We start from the raw sequence: 20,766 nt of genomic DNA, 5'->3' as shown, positions 1-20,766 counted from the left end.
AGATTATAAAACAGTGTCACTTTTTTATTGTGCAATGACCACAGTTTTAACATCTGATCTGCTTTGGGGTAAATAATATTACATGAATTATGCTGCTTTATATACGTAAATGGCATAATTTCTTTTTTTATCACAAAAATCGGGGAAAAAATACACAATATTTCAATAGTACTACCTCCTGTCCTAATTATAAGAGCCAGTTGACTAATTTGAGAAGATTAAGGAAGTAAGTTGAGTTAGTTATTTGTTTTAAATAGGCGTTGTCTTTCCTAAAATATCCTTGCTAATCAAATGTATTGACTAGAACTATCATTGTTAAAAGGGTTATTTTGGAGAAAAATATAAATATGAGAGACAAAGTGAATTGGGTTCTTATATTTAGGACCAAAATAAAAGTCAAACAGAATCATATATTAAAAACTGGAGGTAATATGTAATGCGTGATGTGACTGATATAATCAATTTTTTAATGAAAATTCCAGGGGGTACAATATAGAAGCTAAGTCAAGTATTAATATACCCTGCCATGCAATTTATATATATTGATACGGGCTAGTGTTTCGTGACAGCCAGACACGTCTTCTGAGTTTTGGCGTTAGAGTCCCGTTAGGTTGGGAAAAAAACATTCTGCTCTGACTTTTAATATAAGATTTAATTTAAAAATTAACATTAATCTTATATATAAGACTTATTTTTATTGTTTATTAATTTTTTTAAATTAGTCTTATTGATATTTCCTTAACAATAATTAAGTAGAAAAGGAACAAAAGATATTAAAGAGGAAGATTATGGTATTTTAGAAAAAAAATCATATTAACCAATTTAACTAATATTTTTAATCTATTTAAATTAATTAATTGGATCTCACATTAAGAACCGGTATTAAGAACTACAGGAATATATTAAAAAAAAACTCAATGACAATATTTCCTCTTCAGGTGCTAATTGATGCTGATCAAAAGGATATTAGAAGCGCCGGATAGTTATTTTGCTAATTAGCTTTCATACTACTAACATATTTTTATTTTATTTTATTTATAAAACAAAGAGAAAGGGTTTTTTCTTAATCCCTTTATAAATTACATCATTAAATTTTTTATAAGATTATTAAACTTTAAGACGAAATAAACGAAATTTAAGTTTTTTATGATAAAACACATCAAAGAAATATTATAAACAGAATTAGAGGGCATATATGTTGTTGGTATCATTATCTAGAGTTGAAATGAGTTCACCGGCCAAAAACAAAAATGAGTTGAAATGAGTTGACGTATGTTATGATCTCCACTAATTAATTTTGCCTCATATTTCTTGTCGAAATTGATTAAAAGATAATCACTTGTAGAAATATTTGAATAAAAACATACCTTAATTTTAAAAATAATTTTATGTTGTATGAAATAAATAGTAAAATAATTCACCTCAAATTAGGAAAAAATATTTCTGGTAATAACCAAACACCCCATAGTCTCATTTTTCCATGAATTTTTTCTGGCGTGCTCTTGGTTTCATGAATTTTAATTAGCTGTATATCACTTCTCATCAAAGAATGACCGGTTATCCCGCCAAGGCGCAAACCCTAGTTAATGCTGGCGCGGGGAGGGCATCCCGGAGCCGTGGATTCTAGAATTTTCTTGCGTCCCTGTTCTTCCTTTCTTTTCCTGGTTTGATGTTGCGTAGGTCGGTGAGCTCTATTTTATTCTTCTTCATTCTATTCGCGCCTCTCTGTTCCTCTATTTTGCATCTCCTCACCCTTCACAAGCGACTTCCTTGTTGAATTTGTTGCTGCTCATAAAGCAATCATCTCTTCATCCTCTCAGAAATTGATGGATTTCTATAATTAGGTGGGGTATATCTTGCTTAACCTAATGATCTTCTAAATGGATGGAATATTATTTGATACTGTATTATTAAATGCTTTTATCGCCTGAACCATTTTTATCTTCAAGATGATTTTTTATGCTTGTTCATGTTTCTGCTACCTCGTGTGATTCGGAGGACTATCTAGACTTGTTCGCAATAATTGTTGTTTCCACATATGCAGAAACCAGTTGGTTGAAGAATATATCTATCGTTCCTAGATGGGCCAATTGAAATTGGATAATTCTTGTGATAAATGCTGATAAAATAATCCATTTTCTGTATTGTCGTATATAATGAATGAATGGCTTGAAAAAACGTATTTAGCTACTTAAGCTTGGTACCGTGGATATCAAAGTTTGACTTTTTTTATGTTGCTCAAATAATTATGAATGTGTGAGAAGAAAGCAGTTAAATAACATCTGCAACTCATGAATATGAAGCACCTCACAATTAAGAACAATTACATTATAAGGAGTTCTAGGTTCATGACCATCTATAGGATAAACAATTATAAGTGATTTATGAAGAAACGCCAGTAAATATTTTGGGGCCTGGTCTATGTTTTAATAAGATGGGCCTAGTCTAATTTTGGGTCTAGGCATTGTGTTGAGAGGATATCTAACCTGACTAGTCCCATGCGTACCCTGGAGAACTCATTTTGTGGGAAAGCAGGCATCTTATAATAAAAACTAGGTGATCAATTGTTTCATAGCTAGACATGCATATACATCAACTATTTGGGGATACGTATGGATTTGGGTTGTGAATATTTTGATTCTGAATCTCTTAATTGCCGTCCTCTCATTAGATTGATGTTGTGTGTAAAACAGATCCAGTGTGGATTTTTTTTTGTCCTGACCAGAATTTTGCATAGAATATTGATGTTTTTGTTATTGGGTTAAGCTTGGATTCAACCTAGATGTGCTTCGTTAGTAAACTACGTTTTTCTTCTTTGCACAAGCCAGAGGCCGTTGTTGTAAATTACTCTGGCGTCCCGGTATTATTGGAGTGAATGAGTCATCTCAGAGGGTTATCAGTACTCTGAGGGTTATTAGCTTGAAATCCCCTGCTTGGAGCCAAATTTTAAAATGCCACTTGCGCTTGGAGAATACATATTAATGGAAGACAAGCTGAAGCTTTTGAAGCGAAATCTCTCTTAAAAAAGATGGGGAATTTGTTAGTGAACATTACCTTGAGAAGCTGAAAGTGAAATTGGAAAAGCTAGGAAGCATTTAGAGATCCTCTGAAATCCTACCTAGTCATCATCTATATTTTTATTGGATTATTCAGAAGTTCTTGTGCTAACATGAACCCACAAAATCGATTCTCCATACTTAGAACCTATGGGGCCATATCTCCCGTATCATTGAACTATGCTAGTGGTTTTGTGTAAATTACATTTTCCTTTGCTGTTTTGCTAAATGGATGGTATTTATTAGTTGCGACCTCTTTCCCTTTAAATCCCTACCGTCCAAGTGGTGCGTCATTGACTGCCCCAATTAAACTCATACTATGTGATTGTCAATAATTGTTGTGCTGTAGGGCAGGTTGATTGATTGATAGCCTTTTTTGAGGTCTTCCATGCATTAATCATATTTCCTTGCATTATGAAATATGGATTTGATCGCCCATTTATTTTTTCTATTCAGCTGATCCAATAGTATGTCTCTTTTTTGATTGTAGGGCTAAAATAATTTGCTGATATCCAAGAAATCCTCAATTCACAGAAGAAGAATTCGAGCTTTGGTGTCTTAGAGTTTATTTGATCTATTATTTTGCTATGGTAAGTTAAGGAGATTCCTTGTTATAAATTTTCTTCTCTAGTTTTGAATGAAATAGAGAGGATAGGGAGTGGAAAATATATTGACCTGGTATGCTGAAAGAAAGCAGGCTCCTGACCCCGCTGTCAGAACGTATTGATTTTAGAAATCTTCCTGTTCCAGATTCTGAATAGGATCTTAAGTTTAATTGAATTATTTGCGCAGGCTGCAAAGATTCTTGCAAACCTGATAGTGATGGGTGGTGGCATTTTAGCTAGAGCATTTGTTCAAGCTTATCGTCAAGCTCTTGCTAGTAAGTTCCTTAAATCGTCTGGCAAAAAAGGTTTCTTCGATTTACTATTTCTATGCATTGTTCTCCAATTTGGACATCTTGAAGCTGGTTTACTGTTAGGTTTTGTACCTGAGGTGGTTTTCAATTAATTTTTTGCTGACTGCTATATGCCTTGAACATATCTTGCTAATACCTTTTCAGCTTAGGGTTCTTCATTTCGGGTGCTTGATATCTAACGTCCAGTTCTACACTGGAATCGTCTAGGCTTTGAGTACTTGACATGAATACGTCTGGGTGAGAGACAGTCTCTCTCAACACACAAATCCCCTCATGGAAAGAATTTGGTATTACTAATAACCAAACCGGTTGCCCAACAAATGTCTCGCTGTTTTTTCCTCTTAAACCAAGGTTTTATATGGTAGAGTTCGTGACCACGCCAACTTTGGCTTATACGTCATTCTCGTAGTTTTATGATTTCATTTGGTTTGCGTTTGTTTCGGGGACGTCAAGCTCTTCCAAAGATTTTTTTTTTTGGGGGGGGGGGGGTTTAGTGATGAATATATCTTGGTAGGGTTCTATAATCATGGCATGTGGGAATTCATGTCCTCTCTAGTCTAGCCAAAGTTTGCTGGCTGTTTATTTGGTCATGCTATTAACAAGAAGTTGTCACAGATGCCTCGAAAAATGGTGTGGCACAAGAGACAATACAGAATACCATTCGAAGAGCTAATAAGGTTATGACAGAGCAGGAGGCTCGGCAGATTCTTGGCGTGACAGAAGAAACCCCTTGGGCAGAGATTGTGAAGGTCAGTCTCTTGACTTGTTTCTGGTCATTACCGATTTGCCAAATATTAATTGCTAAAACATTCTTCTGTGCAGAGATATGACAACTTGTTTGAAAGCAATGCCAAGAGTGGAAGTTTCTACCTTCAGTCAAAAGTTCATCGCGCAAAGGAACGCCTCGAGGCTGTCCACCAACAAAAGGGCCCGGACACACCCACTTGAGGACATCAATTTTTTCACCTGTCAACCTCATGTATAACTATTTTGGGCTCGACTTAACAAGCTATATTTTATGCGATTTTATTTTTGCATTCTCAAAGTTTCACAAAACCGAAATTATCCTCAAAGGATTGTAAATGAATTGCTTGTTAACTGACTGCAAATAAAGCCATTCAAAAGCACTGAGATGATGTGCTATTCTTTTAACCTACTTGTAACGAAAATGAGGGAATACAACACTCTTCATAGTTGCTCTCTTGGCTTGCCTATGCTTTCTGTAATGCAGAAGAGTTTATTTTGATGTTTTCTAATATAAACGCGGAGTTCCAAGAAATATCTGATAGCGATGCATTTTTTCAGATTTTGTGAAATATTTGGAAGATCGTATTAACGATGAGAAGTAATTCATAGGGAGTTAGAGAAGTCAACACTGGCGTGGAACTCGTCATTATGTATGTGGTGGCAAAGTTTTCTTTGGTTGATAGGATGGAAAACAGCTCCGAGGAATGACTTTGAATGCCAACAATACGTGGCAAGGCATGAGGGGTAAAGAAAAAAAGGACAAACCGGTGTATTATTTGGGACCTATTCATCTACTCCTGGCGTGAAATGATCATCTACATGTTTTGCTTGCTTTGTTGGGTGTTGCTATTTTTATTCTATTACAATCCAAGCATTTGTCACTTTCACCATTTTGTCGGTCTCTTGCTTTTGAAACTTCCCACTTCTTCGAGCAAGGATGCTTTCCGCGATGACCAATTCCTGTACATCTCCTTTATAATGATCATTCTCTAGAGCCTCCAAACGTTCGCGCCCCTTCTCTTTTGTCTTTTATATTCTCAAGAATCTATATTTATGGTTACATATGCAAGGTCTGGATCACCTTCAATGATATCAATTGGAACACAGCCACACACAACTGTCCTATATTAGATTGTTTACATCAAGTTGAACCTCTTTTCTATCTTCATGTCTACCCATTCAGAACAAGTTGCCGCTTTTCTCGTAGATTCATGATACTTAATATCTTTTTCTTGCTGGTAGTAAGAAGAAATTAATGATCTATATGAAGCTTTATTTTTCTCTCTCTTCGGAAAAAAAAGGCGCAAATGACTTTTTAAGTTCCTACCAAGCACAAATCATGCATCAATTTAGGTCACTAAATACTGTTATTAATTAATGAGAATAATTGAAATAGGCTCTGTATGAGACAAGGGGTGAGAAATAATTAAACCTATAATTGAGGGCCCACTAATTAAATAAATGGATTTTATGTATAATGGGGAGTTTGTGCTGATTTATCAATAGGGTTGCCAGCTTGATCTCGGGAACTTTAGCATTAGAGTCTTGCATTTGTATATACATAAATGTGGATAATGAGCCAAGTGCAGTTAGGATAATCCAATGGATAATAGAATTATTGGTGCTTCCATCAGCCAAAGAAGAGATATAAGAAGTATTGCCTCTAATAAGTTCATCTGTCTGTTATCTCATCAATGGTGATATTCTTTGGACTTTATGATCAGGACACTTGAGGCCGAATGCTGGAGGAGATTAGCTTTTCATTAGACTGAGCAAACTAATACAGACCATTATTGAATTTTAATACAGTTTCCATTACCAAGAAAAAGAAAAAGTTCTTGTGAAGAATTTAAAGTTAGTAGAAAATGGCTTATATAATACTCTCTCTGATTCTAAATATAAGACCCTTTTTATAGTGTAATTTACACTACAAAAGGGGTCATTACACTATAAAAAGAGTCTTATATTTAGGACCGGAGGAGTATGTATATATTGAATTTTCTGGTTTGAGTATTATAGCTTGTCAAGCTAGAAGAGAACAAAGGGAATAAGTTGCAGAGAGCTGGCCATTAACTTCTGTCGGGCCCTCAAGACCATGTCTTGCTGCTAGGTTCTGGAGAAGACAGAGAGCACTAACATATGAAAAGAAAAAAGAGGATCTTCGCACTATGGCATATATACTCTCACTCAGATTAATAATTACTGAAGTGAGAGAGAAGAGAGCCATGCTTGATCTCGCAGGAGGAGTTTAAAAAAATCCCAAAAAGGAGTGGACCTTTTGGCTTTGGAACACTCTCGATTGATGGAATTTGGGTATTGGAACCTTTTTTGTGTTGACTTTGGAGCTATTTGAAATTTCAGCAGTGGTTAATATATACTTGAAGCAAAACTTTGAAAAAAGGAAGTGAAGAAAAATGAATTCCTTTATTACTATGCCCATTGTTACAAACAACACAACAGGATCAACTTCAAAAATGACACAATAAATAAAATTCAAATCATACACGGCCACATTAATTCTATACATAAATAATTTAAGATCACTAATAATGCAGATTGTACTCATCACTTTCAAATGCATATACATTTTAAATTAATCTTGCTTCCTCTTCCTGACTTGTTTGTCACTTGAACACCATAAGCACAGGACGTTCAGCATGGCCACCATAGAAATAGATGCAACATTGTCTGAATTCTGGATATTATAGCTCTGAGATAACATATTCAGACTCTTATTCGAAAAACTTAAACTGGAAGCTAGATCTTGAACTCTGCTCCAACGGGAGCCTGCCTTTATTTGACAAAAAAAACTACAAAAACCTGAAATCATATTGAAGATAAAACTTTTAGTAACGAATGATGTCAATACGAAACGTGTGTGCATGTGTGAACGCATTCATTACCATAACAAGTGATTTATTAACTTACATAATTTATAATGGACGGTCATTTTGCATCCCAGGCTTAGTAGATTGGAGGTGGCGGGGAAGCATAGACGTAGACTGGTGGTGGAGATGGGGATGGTGGGGGAGGGGATTTGTAGTAGTATGGAGGTGATGGGGATGGTGAAGGAGGTGGTGGAGAGTTGTAGTGGTATGGTTTTGGAGCTGGAGCCTCAACAGGTGGGGGTGGAGACTTGTAGTAGTAAGGTGGGGGAAGAGATGGTGATGGTGGGGGTGGAGATTTGTAGTAGTATGGTTTTGGAGCTGGAGCCTCAACTGGTGGGGGCGGAGACTTGTAGTAGTAGGGTGGAGGGGGAGGAGGAGACGGGGAGGAGGGCTCTTGTAGTAGTAGGGTGGTGGTAGAGATGGGGATGGTGGGGGTGGAGAGTTGTAGTGGTATGGTTTTGGAGCTGAAGCCTCAACTGGTGGGGGTGGAGACTTATAGTAGTAAGGTGGAGGGGGAGAGGGAGATGGTGGAGGAGGGCTCTTGTAGTAGTAGGGTGGTGGTAGAGATGGGGATGGTGGGGGTGGAGAGTTGTAGTGGTATGGTTTTGGAGCTGGAGCCTCAACTGGTGGGGGTGGAGACTTGTAGTAGTAAGGTGGAGAATGAGATGGTGAAGGGGGTGGTGGAGATTTGTAGTAGTATGGTTTTGGAGCTGGGGCTTCAACTGGTGGGGGTGGAGACTTGTAGTAGTAAGGTGGAGGGGGAGAGGGAGATGGTGGAGGAGGGCTCTTGTAGTAGTAGGGTGGTGGGGGAGATGGGGATGGTGGTGGGGGAGACATGTAATAGTAAGGCGGCTTATATTCAGGTGAAGGTGGGGGAGGGCTCTTATAGTAGTAGGGTGGCAGGGGAGATGGTGATGGTGGGGGTGGGGATTTATAGTAGTAGGGTGGTGTGTAGACTGGTGAAGGTGGGGAGGGCTCTTGTAGTAGTAAGGTGGTAGTGGAGATGGAGATGGTGGTGGAGGAGACTTGTAGTAATATGGTGGTTTATACTCAGGTGAAGGTGGAGGAGGGCTCTTGTAGTAGTATGGTGGATAGTAAGGCTTTGGTGAAGGTGGTGGTGGGGACGTGTAATAGTAGGGTGGTTTGTAGTGGGGTGAAGGAGGAGGAGGACTCGTGTAATAATATGGTGTAGGGGTGGGCTTGGGCTTAGGCTTGGGGCAATCCTGATCATGAGGGTTCTTGGAAGCATAGGCAAATGGCTTAGACTTAAGCACAACTTCATACTCGTTCTTGGAGTACACCTTCAAAGGAGTTCCCTCATTCAATTTAGTGGGGAAGTTGTAGGGTGAATCCTTAGGAGGGGCATGGAGATGAGCCTTGCATGCAGTGGCTCCGTATTTGGCATAGTCAAAGCCCTCAACAGTAATTGCATATTTTCCATTGATCTTTGTTTTACCATAACTCTTGATAGTCTTCTTTCCAACTTGGCACACCACTTCAACAACAGCACCTACCCCATGATATACAATAAGTATGTATAAGGCACAATCAGTAATAAAATATACATACACAATTGAAAAGAATATTATAAATATACTAATAAATAACTTTTTATTTTAATTACTATCATTTTTGAGCCAACTAGTTGATTTGTTTCCATTTTGGATACACAATCATTTTATATCATTAAAAATGAATTATAAATTTAACTATTCCATATCAAGGAGATATATATATATATAGCTTGCATCTCATAATTCGAAAGTTGAGTTATGATTTTTTAATCACTAAGTTTTATAAATCATAACAATATATATCAACAAATTTTTTATTATTTTTATTTGCATCTAATTAAAGCTAAAGATAAATTTTCAAAAGATTTTCTCAAATTTTGAATGCAAGTTATTTATATAATGATTATTTCCCAAAAATTATAATATCACATATGATTTCCAAATAAAATTTAATAAACTTATGATTAGAAGAAAGGTCATATATATGTAAAGTATTTGCAAATTTTTCAAGAGATAATAAGATGGCACAAAGTTTGAGCCAACAAAAAAAAATGTCTACTAAAGTTTGAGAAAGAACTTGTGAATGATAATGAAAAGGAATACTTTGAAGCCCAAACTTATAAATATGTATAATGAATCAAATTTACTTCTTTTTTTTAATTCAAACTTTGTACCTTTGAGGTGTTTCTTGTTGTGTGACTTCTCTGGATATTCCATGTTATAGCACTTGTAGACATAAACTTTACCAATCACCCTAACAATCAATGGATGGTGGTGAGGGTATGGGTGAGGGTATGGGTGTGGGTGAGGGTGAGGGTACGGGTGTGGAGGGTAGACAGCGGGTGGTGGAGGAGAATTGTAATAGTAAGGTGGGTGTGGCATTGGAGATGGAGGAGGAGGAGACTTGTAATAGTAAGGTGTTGGTGCTGGAGACTTCATTGGTGGTGGTGGGGACTGATAGTAGTATGGCTTTGGTGAAGGTGGTGGTGGGACTTGTAGTAGTAAGGTGTCGGTGCTGGAGACTTCATTGGTGGTGGTGGGGACTGGTAGTAATAAGGCTTTGGAGAGGGTGGTGGTGGAGACTTGTAGTAGTAAGGTGTTGGTGCTGGAGACTTCACTGGTGGTGGTGGGGACTGGTAGTAGTAAGGCTTTGGTGAGGGTGGTGGTGGAGACTTGTAGTAGTAAGGTGTTGGTGCCGGAGACTTCACTGGTGGTGGTGGGGACTGGTAGTAGTAAGGCTTTGGAGAGGGTGGTGGTGGAGACTTGTAGTAGTAAGGTGTTGGTGCCGGAGACTTCACTGGTGGTGGTGGGGACTGGTAATAGTAAGGCTTTGGTGAGGGTGGTGGTGGAGATTTGTAGTAGTAAGGTGTTGGTGCCGGAGACTTCATTGGTGGTGGTGGGGAGTTGTAGTAATAAGGTGGGTGAGGTTTAGGAGATGGAGGAGGAGGAGACTTGTAGTAGTATGGTGGTGAAGGAGATGGTGAAGGAGGAGGTGGGGAATGATAGTAGTAAGGCTTTGGTAAAGGTGGTGGTGGAGATTTATAGTAGTAAGGCTCTGGTGCTGGAGACTTCACCGGTGGTGGTGGAGAATGGTAATAGTAGGGTGGAGGAGGAGATGGTGAAGGAGGTGGAGGGGAGTGGTAGTAGTAAGGCTTTGGTGATGGTGGTGGTGGAGACTTATAATAGTAAGGCTCTGGTGCTGGAGACTTCACTGGTGGTGGTGGAGAATGGTAGTAGTATGGTGGTGGAGGAGATGGTGAAGGAGGTGGAGGTGAGTGGTAGTAGTAAGGCTTTGGTGAAGGTGGTGGTGGAGATTTATAGTAGTAAGGTTCTGGTGCTGGAGACTTCACTGGTGGTGGAGGAGAATGGTAGTAGTATGGTGGAGGTGGTGATGGTGATGGTGGTGGGGGAGATTTGTAGTAATAAGGCTTTGGAGATGGTGGGGGTGGAGATTTGTACTCATATGGTGGTGGAGGAGATGGTGAAGGTGGTGGTGGAGACTTGTACTCATAGGGAGGAGCCTTGTGCTCAACTGGCGGTGGTGGAGATTTGTACTCATATTTTGGAGCAGGAGCCTTTACTGGAGGGGGTGGGGACTTGTATTCATAGGGTGGAAGGGGAGACGGTGAGGGTGGAGGAGGAGACTTGTACTCATAAGGAGGAGACTTGTGCTCAACTGGTGGTGGTGGAGATTTGTACTCATATTTTGGAGCAGGAGCCTCTTTCGGTGGTGGGGGGGACTTGTACTCATAAGGTGGTGGAGGAGATGGTGAAGGTGGTGGCGGAGACTTGTACTCATAAGGAGGAGACTTGTGCTCCACCGGTGGTGGTGGTGGAGATTTGTACTCGTATTTTGGAGTAGGTGGTGGTGGAGATTTGTACTCATATTTTGGAGCAGGAGCCTCTTTGGGTGGTGGTGGAGACTTGTACTCATAAGGTGGCGGAGGAGATGGTGAAGGTGGTGGAGGAGACTTGTACTCATAAGGAGGAGACTTGTGCTCAACCGGTGGTGGTGGAGATTTGTACTCATATTTTGGAGCAGGAGCCTCTTTGGGTGGTGGTGGAGACTTGTACTCATAAGGTGGTGGAGGAGACTTGTACTCATAAGGAGGAGACTTGTGCTCAACCGGTGGTGGTGGAGATTTGTACTCATATTTTGGAGCAGGAGCCTCTTTGGGTGGTGGTGGAGACTTGTACTCGTATGGTGGGGGAGGAGATGGTGAAGGAGGAGGCGGAGATTTGTACTCATAGTGTTCTGTTGGTGGCGGAGGAGAGTAATAAGGATAAGCATCAGCAGCCACCAAGCTGAGAGTAGTGGACATGAGAACAATGGCCAATGTGAAGGCCATTGGCCTTAGACGACCCCTTAAGGGGTCGCCACGCCTAGCAACCATGAACGGAAAATGAAGAAAGCTGACCACTTCCGGCCAATGCCCCGATCAAAACGCTCACTGCTATGACTTTTGAGAGAGAGAGAGAGAGAGAGAAGGTTTTGGTGGATGACTGAGAAAGGTGGGAGGGAGGGGGCAGTACTTATAGTGAAAGCGAGTCGTTAAGAAGGAGCTGTCATGAGGGGCCGATTCAAAATATCCAATTGGCTTCGTTTTAAAATTTTAATGCACAAATAAAAGAAGCTTCACCAGCTGGCCCTGTGACTTTTCTTTATTCCATTTCCCTCCATATGGCTTCAACTCGTCCCCCTTCATCCAACCACTCTTTATAATAAATTTAACACAAATTTATTAAAGCATCCATCTCCCTTCCCATTATTTGAACCGAATTAAAGCTATTCATATACCCAGAAAAATGAAAAAGGAAAAATCTTACTATTCTTTTATCATTTCCCTCTTATACCTGCCCCTCTTTATTCGTCGCCTATCTTGACGAAAAAGAAACTCCAAAATGCTTTTTACTTGTTCGCTAGCCAGCGTCATCTGCTTTTTCCTTTTTGTTTATTGTTTTGGGGACGGAATTAACAGTGTGTAAAATGAGATATATAGATCCATATCTGAATATATTATAAATAATTGGTCATTTAGGTTGGAGTCCTTGGTGGCCTGATCACTAGCTGGCCCTTAGATCTAAACCCTTTTTTAAATTTTGGGGAATGAGGACATTTTACTTTCATTTATATTGGTTTCGAACTCAAGTCTTTGGCAGCTTTTGATGGGGAAGAATAATCCAATGTTCTGCACATTTATTATTTCTCTCATTTTGTTATTTGGAGCCATATATCCACCACCTTGTGCGTGGGGGGGAGGGTGCTCTTCCCCAGCAAAAAATGACAAGATAATTAATATTAATGATGAAATTTTTATTTTCCCAAATATGATTTACTTCCATAGGTGTTCTCCGAAAACACATGGTGCGCATAATTATAAAAGCTCATTATTTGTTTTAATTTTGGGGGGTAGGAGACAGAAGAAGAACATGTTAAAAGGAAAGCGCAGCCTCATTTCCTCATTGACTCACTTTTTCTATTTTTTCTTTTTTTCTTTTTTGAGAATTTTTATGGGCCATGTGGCTTCTCAATTATGAGAGTAGCATGTGATGTTGCGACCACTTCTCGTCAAGTGGGGAAGCAGCTTTTCCACATTTTGGGGCTGCGAAAATCCAACAAAAATTAAATGGAAGAAGCAATTATTTCTTTAAAATATATATAAATATTAAAAGAAAAAGAAAAATTTCCTGAAGAGTTTCATTTCGTGCAAGAAACCATAATTGAAAAATATTGCTTCGGCCTTCAACTTTAGGGTTGTCCTTCTGCTCGTTCGAAAAGGACATTATTTTTTAAGCAATTTATGGACCACCCGTGAATCGTTCCCATAGTTAATTAATTTTTTCTCAGAAAATAAATTAGCATAACATAAAATTCCTTAACACCGGCGCCATTTAATTAAATTCCTGTCTTATGCTTCCTTCGTTTGGTAGTCGTAACATGTATGGAATTTTTCTGAACAACCGCGTGCAGTAGGAAAAATATTTATTTCATGTTGAAAATCGTGTGTGCGCGTATATATAGGTTTTAGCAATTAAATTGTCGTATTTTCAAAATTTGGCATATAATAAATATGTCTATGTATAAAAAAAATCTGGGGAAGAGAGGAACGTGGACGGTAATTGTCGTATTTTAGTACATGTATAATTTGGCTTATTAATTTTGTTTAAGTAGAATCGATCGTATAAATAAATAAATAATATTGGGTTCTTACACAAAACAGCTGGCCCAGAATAAATATATATATTATATTTAATTACTTTGAAAAGTCAAGATTCCTGCACACGATCTATTACTGTGCATTTTAACTTTAAGACTTTTAGGGGAAACGTACGCTAAGGAGATAATATAATTAAGTCGTGTTACTTTTCTTTTATTTCCTTTCCTTTTTCTTTTTTTTTGGACTTTTAACAGGGGTGAAGGGTATATAAGTCGGTAATTACTGAAACTAAATCCGCCGATTATATTAAATTAAAGATCCATATATATGGGGTTTGCGAAGTGGTGCACGACCCTAATTATTATTACCATATATAAAAGCTGCAAATTAACCCACCATGCCCATGTGATTTCATACCAAATTTCTAGGGCTTGTCCCCTCTCTCTCTCTCTCTGGATTTTTTTTTTTTAATAAATTGATTCTCTAAGTCGTGCGTTGCTGATTGCAATAGAGTCCCACGTTGAGAGCCTAAGCAGAGCATTATATTAAATGTAGAAGTTTTAATAGCTGCGTATTCAATTAATCTGGGTCTTATGTTTACTTTGTCTGGTAACATTAATTGATAGAGTGAGGTATTTATAAACGAGCATTTAACCGTAAAAAATTGGACGTGTCCTTCAAGGAGTAGAGAAAATCAGATTAATAAATAAATATGTATATGTATACATTATTACTTTGAAAAGTCAAGATTCCCACACCCCACCATGGAGAGAGAAATTATATACAGACGCAGTGGCGTCGATTAATAACTTTGATACAGGATACCCTAATACTCCTCCGGTCCTTATTATAAGACCCAATTTGACTTTTTATTTGGTCCTAATTATAAGACCCAATCCATTTTGTCTCTTATATTTATGCATTTTTTTCCAAGATAATCCTTCTAATAATGACAGTTTTAGCCAATATACTTAATTAGCAAGGATATTTTAGGAATGACAACACTTATTTATTATAAATAACCAACTTAACTTACTTCCTTAATCTCCTCAAATAAGTCAATTGGGTCTTATAATTAGGACCGGAGGAGTAGTAGGATAACGTGATTTGCCTCGTCATCATGATTTTGGAGGAAATTACACATATTAACCCGGTAATTAGCTGTTTGGTTACTTTTTCCTTTTTATATATATTTTAAAGCCGAGTCAGTGATTATTGAAATGCAGTAATTAAATATATAGTATGTGTTAGATAGTGGTGACGAATCATTATTACCACAATAAAGGCGTGCAAAATAACTCATGCCTCATCATGACCATGTCATCCATTTTGCACATTTATAAATAATAGGGCCAGATTTCTAGCTAAGGCCTCTCTCTGGCTGAGTGCCTAAAAAGAGCATTACATATTTAATAACATACGCGCGATGCTCTTGTTGAGGAACCTTTCTGTAAATTAAGTTAAGATTCATAAAGTTAACAAAGGATTTGAAAATTAGTCGTCGGTGAAAACCTAGCTATATTCTTATTGGTTTGATTTTGATGAGAACTTTTCGTTTTATTATTGCACTATCTATAATTTTAGTGCAATTTATTCTATGATATAAACGTAGAAAAGGTTGGTTATTGAGGGATCATTGTCTTCTGAGTATGACAAGCGCATACTTTTTGAAGGGTGAGAAACCTAAAAAGAATGAGACCTCCAATTGAACGAGGTGAGCACCATAAAGATGAACTCAATATATATACCATATCTTAACTCACAACTTAATACCTGTATCAAATCAGGTCTGTTCAGATTTAATATATTCTAACAACGTAACATTTAATCAAATAAACGATGGCTTGGTGTATTTACGTATAAGTGAATCAAAACACACATATATGAACATATGTTTGTGTGGGAGACAGTGAGGTTGGTGTGGGAAATAAATAAAAAACGCAAGGCGTTACTTTTATGCTAATAATGTTGGAATGATGTAGAGCAGTATAAATTATATATACGAGATAGGGACTAAATAATCATGAGAATTGAGAAGGCAGGTGCTCTTTTCTTTTTGAGGTTCTGGTTATTATGACGATGGATGCTACCAAATGCCATTTTGGCTGAAGTGAGTGATGTTTCTGTTACTTGTTGCACTTTTTCACTCTCAAGTTATCTCTTTCTGCTTTTCACTTTAATTTTTCCTGCTTTCCCATCCCATGCCTTCCTCACACTTTCCTCTTCTCGTCTCCATCCACTCCTTTTGACCCACTCTTGTTTCCTATTCATTTTTGTCTCTTTTCTATATAAATATATATATTGGTTTAATTTATTTTCTTTTTCTGTGTATGTCTTTGAACACTACCTAATTAATCCTACCCCCGCATCTTCTTCTTCGCTTCTAAAAAAACATTATTATATTTTGCTTGGGATGTCGACAATTACATACATGGTTCACTTAATACATACATATATATATATATATATCGATTGTATCTGAGAGAATTTATTTGAGATATGAAGAACTATGCATTAAATTTCAACATGGTTGATCGCGGATTTCATTTTATATATGTTTGGTGAAAATGTTGTATATATCATTCAGTAATATCTAGGAGGTGGTTGAATGAAGGATCTAAAATAGGCAAAAGTTTACAGGGAAAGAAGAGATTTTGACTGATAAATAATGCTTAAAAAGGGAAATGATATACACACAAACACACAAGCAAATAAACATAATTAATGAAAACAAAAGGAGGATTAATTAGGAACACAATAATCGGGTTATGATGATGATGCATGGGATAATGGCTAATTAAATTAGTGAGCGTGCATGTGCCCACCCCCATCAGTTTTCACATTCAATCAAACTTCTTTAACCTTCAAAAAAAATAATAATTATGGAGGAGATCACTACGCGACAGATAATTGTACTAGGAGCATCACATTTTATATATATTCAAGAGACTTGGCAATTCAGCCACGTCGATCATATATACTTTACCAACGTGACAGCTTCACGTGTCTGTATCAAAGACCATAAACGTTGACCGCCACACTCTCTTCATATTTTCTGACATATAATAACCACCGTTGTTATATATATAATTTTTGCAACACCATTAATTCCAGTGGGAAGAGGACCGAAGACCTAATAATTTCCTTTTTTTTAAAATGCATAGTATAAAATGAAAATTAAGGCTCTTTAGTTAATTACTTATTGAATATTTCAATAAATTTTCGTTTAGAATTATCGATGAAGTCGAGTGAGCACGTTCTTTGTAGATTTATATCAAACACGAATTAATAGAAGAATGGCTAGATTCATGTATACCTTCCTTTATATATTATACAAGGATCGAGATCTTCTATGCATATTTATATTTCATGTGCCTACATTGATCCAACTATAAGTTCACATGAATGGGCATGAGAATGGGAATTATTTGAGTGAATTGTTCTCTGTGTTTTTTTCCCCCAATTAGTAATGTCCATAAGTTTTCACTAATAAAGAAAAAGAAAAGTTAAATATATTAAAAAAATAATGACTTCTCTCATAAAATATAAACAATTAAAGATATTTATTGTTTAATTGCTTAACTTTTTTATTTTGAATTGAAAATTATAAAATGTGAATGTTTTTATTTTTTTTAGAGAAAAATTATTTATACTACTTGGATACTAAATGTTAGTCACTTGTGTGTGTGAAAACAAAAGTAAGACTATTTGTAAAAATAGAGTATTAATGAAATGAGCTGTGGCAACTGATTAAAGTCAAGGATTATATGAAGAAAATATTGGATTGCCTTATAGCAAGGGCTCCTTCTGAAAGGGAAAGATGTACCTACCGTGCGTGAATAATATATTTATTTCTGAGGAAGAAATTAATTAACTAATTAACAAGTATTTTTATCACTTTGAAATACTATTTAAATCGTGATTTTTGCAAATGCACTAAAAATCCCAAATATGGTTAGGTGCAAGTTGAGTCGTAATATAATTTAATGTAGGTTGTCAAAAGAAGAGGAATTTAAAGAAAAAACATTAGTGAGGGTCACGAATTTTATTATAATCAACCCTCAAACGTAGTCAAACTCAAATTTGATATTTTTATTTTAAATTAAGTAAGAATTCAACCAAGGCAACGAATTATTTTTTAAAAAAATCATTAACATTAATTATTAATCTTGGGAAAAAAACAAGAGTTGAGAAAGCTACAGTTTACCAGATTAAAATTGAAATTAATTACTGGATAAACCGTGACTAGTTAATTGATTAAGGACACATGGAAGCATTAATTGTGGAGCGTACAGAAAAACTTTTTTTTATATTTGGTTGGAAGCGTACAGCATCGGAGTTTCTCGAGTTTTGTTGATCTATCCGTTTGGGGTTTTGTTTTTGTGTTTTTCTACTTCGTTGACTTTCCCTCTTGACGCATTCAAAATTATACTACCCCCCCCCCCCCAAAAAACAAATAAATCAGTAAAGTTAAAGTAATATACAGAAATTTTCTTTAATTACCACTAGCACAATACATATATTTGTTATTAATGATATTGGTTTATTTCAATATTATTTATTTTACTTCGAAAAAAATTAATTTACTTCAAATTTGAAGAGTGACGACTGCATTTATTTTAGTCAGATGCCTGGTTTATATTATAACAAAATAACACACACACATGTGTGCACACTCCACAAAGGGAGCATAAATTTTAAAATGGAGAATGATTGCGTAATTCAAAAAAAATTTTAGGGAAGCATATATGATATCCTTAAAAAAAATCAATTAATATAATAATATTGCCCTTATCCTAATGGCCTGTTATATAATTTCCCAAAGCCAGACTGTCAGATATTGATAGCCACTATCTTGCGAATTACATATTTTGAAATACAACAATCATTAGTTGCTTTTTCAGCACATAACGTGTAAGGCTTGCCTTCTAGTTAACCTCATATTCCTAATTATATATTAGCGCTATCTTTAAAGCACTAATCAAGTATTTAATTACTAAACTTATTTTAATTACTTCAGTCAATCAAATATTAATATTCTCAATATGATTGTACTCGTTAAATGTATCTGCCTAGCTAGATACCTAGCTATATGTGGATTCGGAAAAATTAGTTAAGATGAGAGATTTATCTTAATTAATTACTTTTAAATTTATGTGTTCTAAAGATTAATTCCTTGTTCTGTTCAATGATTAATTGATATGGTCCCTAGCTAATAATGTCTTCGTCGGGAGCCTCCTTAATTAAGCTTCTTAATTGTTTATGTGTTTCACAAGAAAAAGAAAGAAGTAAAAAGCTTGTTGAAGGCGGAATAATTAATGTTGAAATACTAACTAATCCCAAGTTGTTAATTATACAAGTAAAAAGCTAGCTGAGCTAGGTACAGCTGATCGATTTTGATCTCGTTGCTTCCACGACTTCCTATCATGCATGATTTGTGTATATATATTTCCTTTTAATCTTTTATTGATGCTTTTACATTGGGAGTTTGGGACCACCAAGAGTATTATATTTTAATTATAAAAGATTATTTTTAATTAAAAGCATATAACTAAGCTCAGTTATGGTTCCGAATTGTATTATCATGTGTAGGCTAGTTTATTTTTCCCCAAGAAAATCATGAAAATATAACATCTGATCGATATACCGATATTTTTATAGTTCTGACTTTTCTGCCGGCAAACCGAAAAATAAAAACAATTAACGAAAATAAGCTTCTAATTAATATAGATTCGTATTTTCATTAATATTTTTAATGTGGAATAATCTAATCTGGTTGTCAATTTAAACCTATTGTGGAGTACGTACGTTGCTTTCGATCTGTTTGACAAAGTAACTACTACCTAAACAGATGCTGAAATATATGGTCAATTAAGGCACAAAGTAATTAATTTAATTACCTTCTCTGTCTCTCTCATGATAAGAAACTTCGAGTGTCTCAATCTAAATTAAAAATGTTTGGATTAAATTAATATCTACCGACACTAAATTTGATGACTTTAGAACAAGTTGGAAGTAAGGAGTATTATATAATGTGATAGTTTGAATTTTAAAATATATATATGGCCAACGCGAACATGAATACTCACACAAGAAGACAAGGACAGATAGACAAGGGGTAACGACTCTATATTTTCTAAGCACCTCCCAAACGTCGAACTAACATTAGGAACATACCATATAGCTTTAAGCAGAATCATCAAAACCCATCTTTTTAAGCTCTATAAATATATATATTTATGGATATTTGTCGAATACTATATCAATATATATATCAACAAATCCCAACAAAAACACAGATGTTAATTAGAAGCTAGCTATATATTTGCAGATTAATTAGCAATGAGAAATGTGGTGTATCTTTTTGAATAAATGGGTGCATTATTATATTCAACTTGATTGGAATTATTTGGTGTAATAAAAGTACACACACATATATATAGAATATTCAAAACCTTAGGATGAAGTTATATGCTACAACGGTCATAAAAGAAGAATAATGAAAATGTTGAGATGTGGATGAATGTTTGAAAAGTACATGCATGAGGGAATCTGGGCACATTGTCATGTGAGATTTTAACCTTAATTAAAAGCATCCTACCAAAATTACCGCCTACTTACAAGATTCATCATGCAGGGATATAATTCTTTAATAATTGGCATGCAGTAACATATATATACATATATATAACTGTAATTGACATTCTCTCTCCTCATGCTTTAGGATATCTCTTCCTGAAAATCATATATATATTGCTTGCCCAAGCAATAAAGATACATTAGTGTATTAATACAACACAAACAAGCTAAGGCAGGCTCCATATAAAGGTTTGCTTCAAAGAAAAAACAAGTTGTTAGCTAGCTGACTGTTTATTAATTATATAGACTAGCTCAGCGTAGTGGTGTCAGATTCTTATTGAGATAATATATTTTAATTTCTGCAGCAAATTGGTGATGATGAATAAAAGTCTGTAGGGAACATTTCCC

At 36.1% G+C, this 20,766-nt stretch overlaps 2 protein-coding genes across 4 annotated transcripts; one reads left to right on the top strand and one right to left on the bottom strand.

Annotated features, from left to right (window-relative positions):
• The first annotated feature begins 1,569 nt into the window (after positions 1–1,569).
• On the top strand, positions 1,570–5,180 carry LOC114718576 (mitochondrial import inner membrane translocase subunit PAM16 like 2-like). 3 transcript variants are annotated; one of them, XM_028903935.1, is made up of 5 exons: positions 1,570–1,680; positions 3,547–3,646; positions 3,849–3,936; positions 4,588–4,721; positions 4,795–5,180. In XM_028903935.1, the coding sequence occupies exons 2-5, from the start codon at positions 3,644–3,646 to the stop codon at positions 4,918–4,920; spliced, it is 351 nt and encodes a 116-aa protein (XP_028759768.1). In that variant the 5' UTR covers positions 1,570–1,680; positions 3,547–3,643; the 3' UTR covers positions 4,921–5,180. The 3 variants fall into 3 exon arrangements, with proteins under 3 accessions (XP_028759768.1, XP_028759767.1, XP_028759766.1); XM_028903934.1 differs by having other exon boundaries at positions 1,570–1,684; XM_028903933.1 differs by having other exon boundaries at positions 1,570–1,844.
• A 4,792-nt stretch (positions 5,181–9,972) lies between these two features.
• On the bottom strand, positions 9,973–14,233 carry LOC114718575 (extensin-2-like). Its single transcript, XM_028903932.1, has 2 exons — positions 14,218–14,233; positions 9,973–12,079 (listed from the first exon to the last, which is right to left on the bottom strand). Exon 2 carries the CDS (start codon positions 12,013–12,015, stop codon positions 10,057–10,059), a length of 1,959 nt encoding a protein of 652 aa, XP_028759765.1. The 5' UTR covers positions 12,016–12,079; positions 14,218–14,233; the 3' UTR covers positions 9,973–10,056.
• Positions 14,234–20,766: the final 6,533 nt, after the last annotated feature.

Source organism: Neltuma alba, unplaced genomic scaffold (assembly GCF_004799145.2).
Source record: "Neltuma alba isolate B1F8T4 unplaced genomic scaffold, ASM479914v2 tig00011851_pilon, whole genome shotgun sequence".
NCBI classification, from domain to species: domain Eukaryota; kingdom Viridiplantae; phylum Streptophyta; class Magnoliopsida; order Fabales; family Fabaceae; genus Neltuma; species Neltuma alba.
Note: the sequence above shows the minus strand (reverse complement) of the source record. Positions and strands in the feature narration are given on the sequence as shown.